The 5,713-nt window shown below is 40.4% G+C and overlaps 1 protein-coding gene across 6 annotated transcripts; it reads left to right on the top strand.

The window, feature by feature from the left end:
- The first annotated feature begins 385 nt into the window (after positions 1-385).
- Positions 386-5,427, top strand: LOC104590957 (7-deoxyloganetin glucosyltransferase-like). Of its 6 annotated transcripts, none has more exons than XM_088892360.1 (4): positions 386-1,229; positions 1,419-2,709; positions 3,561-4,234; positions 4,320-5,427. In XM_088892360.1, exons 3-4 carry the CDS (start codon positions 3,715-3,717, stop codon positions 5,264-5,266), a joined length of 1,467 nt encoding a protein of 488 aa, XP_088748486.1. In that variant the 5' UTR covers positions 386-1,229; positions 1,419-2,709; positions 3,561-3,714; the 3' UTR covers positions 5,267-5,427. The 6 variants fall into 6 exon arrangements, with proteins under 6 accessions (XP_088748486.1, XP_088748481.1, XP_088748490.1 ...); XM_088892355.1 differs by having other exon boundaries at positions 3,378-4,234; XM_088892364.1 differs by lacking the exon at positions 1,419-2,709.
- The last annotated feature ends 286 nt before the right edge of the window (positions 5,428-5,713 follow it).

Below are 5,713 nucleotides of genomic sequence, written 5' to 3'. Positions count from 1 at the left end.
ATTTTGTATGGAACCCATGTGTAATTTTTCATAATTTTTTTTTGAGTTAAATAGTGCCACATCAACAGGCGTTATTATTTTATTATGTATACAACTGAATTGTCAACGGCATCATTAAAGCTATCTATTTTTTTCTTAAAATGACCTTTTCACCATAATTTGAGGGAAAAATGGCCTTTCTCATTGGTAGAGTCATTCATCCCTTGAATTCCCTTTATCCGAGTACATTTGGACCAATCAAATCCTATCCAATCCCTTTATCCGAGCACATTTGGACCAATCATATCCTATCCAATCCTTTGATACGGGCAATTTCATTTGGCCTAATCCTTTGATACCTCAATATGAACCATTTTCACCCCTCAAACTACATCTTAAAATATGAACCCTCCAAACATTATCCTGGACAACCCTATTTACCCTGCCTAATCTGCCAAAATATCCCTTAAAATATGAACCTCCTTCCCTCCTCTCTTCCTTCTTTCTCTCTCCGTACTCCTATATTCCTCCTCCCTCCTTCCACACCAGCATCCCCAACCTCTATTCAACCACCTAACCAGAACCGCCGTCATCCCTTTCCTCTCTCTCTCTCTCTCTTCAGCTTCTTCTCCCCTTCTGTCCAACATCACCGTTTTGTGTTTACATTAGACAACCGAATCCCATGCAACCACCCGTGTCACTCTCTAATCTCGTCAAACTACTTCGGCCTTGTTCCAAACTCTCCGTCAAGCCTCAAACCATCGACCAGCTACCCACATTATAGCTTCATTTCATCTCTGATTTTCCGATCAAATCCCAAATTACCACCGCCTTGTTCATGCCAGCTTGCTTGCCCGACCCAATGGTTAGCTGTTCTCCCATTTAAGTCACTGATTTGAGATTCTTCTCATCCTTGCCGTCTAGCATCGGTGGTGTAACATAATCATCTCGACTCCATTTCCAGTTCTGTAGCAGCAATCTCAGTCCTCTCAGCACAGCAGCTAAATAGAGATTCGAAGGTACATCTCCATATAACCTCTGCTTGTACTGGTCTGAGGTTCCCATCTTATTACAGTCGATCCAGCTTCCTTCCTTCCTGTATTGCGCCATCCGTCAGCCACGGTAATAGGTCATTGATTCATCTCGTGCACCTATCTGTTCTTCTCCCACATCCAATGCCCAGTTCAATCTCAACGAAGTCGATGTTTAACACCTACTTGAAGCTGCTCGTTATTGAAGGCAATATTGAGGTATCAAATACTCCACCAGCGTCCCTGCTTTGGTAGATTTGCAAACGCTAATCTCTTTTAACTTACCTTTTTAATTTTCTGATATTTGTTCCAATTTCCCAAGTATGTGGTAGTTTCATTTCTTTTAGCATAATTGGATAATTATAATTCTCATGGAGTTAGCTAATTTGTCAATTTATTATTCTATAGGGACATTGGGTGCTTCTTCCATGATAATCAGAGGATTACTTCCTGTTAATTCTCACTCAGTGATTGAAACAATTATCGTTTATGTCAGGCTCACCTTTTGGTGATAGTTTATTTTCATCTTATGCCATTCAATAATTGGTGCTTCGCATATTCACACCTCATTTAGCATTACCTTTTTCTTTTGGCTTATTCATATTTGTTTATTTCAATTGAAGAGTCCATGCATATTTGATAAATATAAGAGGGTAATTTTTTTAAAATACTCTTATAGTTAGTTAATTAATTAAATATATTTTTATTGTTTGAAAATTAACTAATGCTACTCCTACTATTTTTGATAACATAATTAATTAACAGTAAGAAAAAGACTATTCCATCCTTTATTCTTTTTCAAATTTTAAAAATGTAATAGAGAAAAGGGGAAAAAGAGATTGATTCATCAGAATCCTAAAGCTCCACCCTGTGGTAAATCGAAAAGAAGAATTGTCGTATTTTGAAAGCACCTTGTACTCACCAGAGACGCGCTGGAAGCACCTTGTACGAATTTTGGAATTTTATCGTATTTCAGTTAAGTTTTGGGCTTGCTTGAAAGTGCATCCATCTCATACCTTCGTTGTCATAAAAATAGAAAACTATTTTTAGCGGGTGGATAACTGAACTGAATCTCGAGTTCTTTTTGGCGGGGGAGTGAGATTGGTACTATTCTCCGAGATGGGTTTGCTTTTCAATGAAAAGCAGTGGAACTTGTGTGGATTTGTTGATTAAAAGTTAGGGAGTTATGAGTACCTAGACGGTGCCGGTGCCGGAGACGCTGTTCCAAAACAGCGAACCAGCCGTTATGTGGATGCTCGTTCCGAACCTTCGGAGACATTGGCCGTTCATTTCCAACTGTGAGTCATGGTTTTTAAAACTGGACCGGACTGAACGATCGGATCAAAAAAATTGGGAGACCGGTTCTGTTTTCCCCTAAAACTGGATTTTCTCCAAAAACCGTTGATTTTGGTCAATAAACCACTAACCCGGCCAGTTAATTGTTCGAACCGTTTGAACGGTTTTGACCATTTTTTATTTTTTATTTTTTTTTGTCGAACGGTCGGCCCATTCGACCCAGTAACCGGACCCCTAACTGGTTCGGTCTTCGGGTCGGTTTTAAAAGCCATGCTGTGAGTAATAGATGCCAGTGTCGGAGATGCCAGTGCCGGTGCATTTGAGCCAGTTTCAGAGGGGACAATGAGATATTCTGTTGGAGCCGATGTCGATGCTAGTGCCAGTGTTGAAAGTTATAATAAGGGTACGTTGGGTATTTTTAGAAGTTATAACAGTAACGTGATACACATTTAAATGGTTTATGATGAAACATTAATGGCAAGAGAAGTATTAGGGCCCATTTGGCGTGTCTTTCTGCACGGTCTTTTGGCTGTTTACAAGTCGGGGACCGAAAATTTGTCTATTCCTGTTTGGCATGCGAAAGATCTAGTCGCCAAAAGACAGGGCACCGAAAAGACACGAGAAGCCCATTTTGGGCTGATTTCGGGAAGCTCTAAATGAAGCTTCTCGCGTCTTTCGCGTTTTAATCTCGCGTAGAAAGACCCGAAATGATGCACGAAAAGATATGCATCTGGCAAATGGTCTTCTCACTGCCCAGATCTTATGTCAAAAGCTCAATACTGTCAGAACTACAAGAATATCTTCTCACAATAATAAATATACACTTAATCAATTAGCTAAACCATAAGGGTACTTTAGGTTCAGTTTGAAAAAAGTACAAATACAAATATGTACTTCGCAAATTCATTTAAAATAATACAAAATACAAGGTTTAGTACTCTAAAAATTTGTATTTGTACTCCTTCCAAACTGAGCCTTAAAGAAATTTACCCATTATAAAATAACAAATAACATTTTTACTTGTTGATTTGGTTAGGTGATAACCGTTATGACCTTGTGTTTGTTTTTTAGCAAATCCCCGTCCTCGACTACCGATCTCAATGTAGAATGAAGAATGCAGTAAGAAAATAGAATCAAGTCATCAGCAACCAACATTTGCGGATTCCATTAAATTAACAGAATGCCCAATTAACCTATGTGAAAGACAACTTCAATTCTCTTCCTTTTGTTGAAATAATTTGTCTATTATTTCAGTGCGTGGTTGACCATATCTTCTACTCGTAAACCACATCTACAAGCAACCCAATCGATCAGATATTTTATTTGCTCGGCAATCAATTCTCAGCTTTTCTTTATAAATCAGTGCACTCCAAGAAGATTGTGCTTGGACACACACAGATAGAGAGTAATGGGTTCTATCAAGGTTGTTGAAAAGCCTCACGCCGTTTGTATCCCTTACCCAGCACAAGGCCATATCAACCCTATGTTGAAGCTAGCAAAGCTCCTCCATTACAAAGGTTTCCATGTAACCTTTGTTCACACTGAATACAATCTCCGTCGCATGGTCAAGTCCAGGGGCCCTGATTCTATAAAGGGATTACCTGGTTTCAGGTTTGAAACCATCCCTGATGGTCTTCCACCCTCTGATGTCGATGCCACACAAGACATTCCATCCCTCTGTGACTCAACTAGGAACACCTGCCTAGTCCCCTTTCTTAGTCTGCTTTCTAGACTCAATGATTCTTCCAACTCCGACAATATTCCTTTGGTTACTTGCATCGTCTCCGATGGGGTCATGAGCTTCACTCTTGATGCTGCTCAAGAACTCGGTATCCCTGAAGTTCTGCTATGGCCGACCAGCGCTTGTAGCTTCATGAGTTTTCTGCACTATTCCCATCTCATTGAGCGAGGTCTTACGCCACTTAGAGGTACGTATAAACTTATACAAAGCCCATCTCCCTTCTTTTATTTTGATAACCTTGATGACCAAACTAACAGTATGATAATTTGCAGATGAAAGCTACTTAACAAATGGGTATTTGGACACCACCATCGACTGGATTCCGGGATTGATCAAAGATATTCGTTTAAGGGATCTTCCGAGCTTCATTCGCACTACTGATCCCCATGACATAATGCTCAACTTTTTAAAGGGAGAAGCTGGGAGATCTAAAAGAGCTCAGGCCATCATTCTTAACACCTTTGATGCCCTTGAGCAGGATGTCTTGGATGCACTTTCGTCTATGTTTCCTCGTGTTTATTCCATAGGTCCACTTCCGTTGCTCCACGATCAGATCTCCGATAATGGTTTGGAGTCTATAGGGTCCAATCTATGGCAAGAAGAATTGGGATGTCTGGAGTGGCTCGATTCCCAGAAACCCAACTCAGTTGTGTATGTGAATTTTGGCAGCATCACTGTGATGACGCGTGAACAGCTTGTGGAATTTGCCTGGGGACTCGCTAATAGCAATCAAACCTTCTTGTGGGTTATTCGACCAGATCTCGTGGTGGGCGACTCTGCGCTTCTACCTCCTGAGTTCATAAGAGATACCAAAGAAAGAAGTCTACTAGCGAGCTGGTGCCCACAAAAACAAGTCCTCAATCACCCATCTGTTGGGGGCTTTTTAACGCATAATGGGTGGAATTCGACTGTCGAAAGCATTTGTTCTGGGGTGCCTATGATTTGTTGGCCATTCTTCGCAGACCAACAAACGATCTGTCGTTACGCTTGTACCGAATGGGGCGTGGGCATGGAGATTGATAGCAATGTCAAGAGGGATGAAGTGGAAAGTCTGATTAGAGAGTTGATGGAGGGGGAAAAGGGCAAGGAGATGAAGTACAAAGCCATGGAATGGAAGAGGAGAGCAGAAGAAGCCGCGTATCAGGGTGGTGGTCCATCTCATACCAATTTAGACAAAATGATCAACGAAGTGCTTCTCTCAAAATACACAACCATGTAACCAATTCACATCTGCGCCTCACAGCACATTCCAACCGTGTAGTTTTCATGTGGGGCGCGCTTAGTGGGGTGCAGATCTTAACATATTGCCGTAATAACTGAATTTGTATTTTCTATTTTTCTTCAGTTGTAATAAATAAAGTTTTAATATTTGGTTTTTCACATTAACTAGTACATATTGTCAAAAAATATTGGTTAGTCAGCATTTGGGCAAGAATTAATCGGCTCAAACTCGTGATCCAGCAACAAATTAACCAATCGAGGAGTGGCTCGTTGGTTCGTTCCTTAGAATTGTTTCCTAACTACAACTATCGATTTGAAAAAAAGGGGTTATTAGTAGTACCTCAGACCCCACCAAATGCCGAAAGAAAAATTAAATTAAAACCACAATCCCCAATTATAGGATTGTAAATGGATCAACCTTTCGGCGATTACTTCAACCAATAAA

The sequence above is a fragment of the Nelumbo nucifera genome, chromosome 1, assembly GCF_055504915.1.
Source record: "Nelumbo nucifera cultivar China Antique chromosome 1, China Antique-T2T, whole genome shotgun sequence".
Taxonomy (NCBI): domain Eukaryota; kingdom Viridiplantae; phylum Streptophyta; class Magnoliopsida; order Proteales; family Nelumbonaceae; genus Nelumbo; species Nelumbo nucifera.
This window is presented reverse-complemented; position numbering and strand designations above follow the sequence as displayed.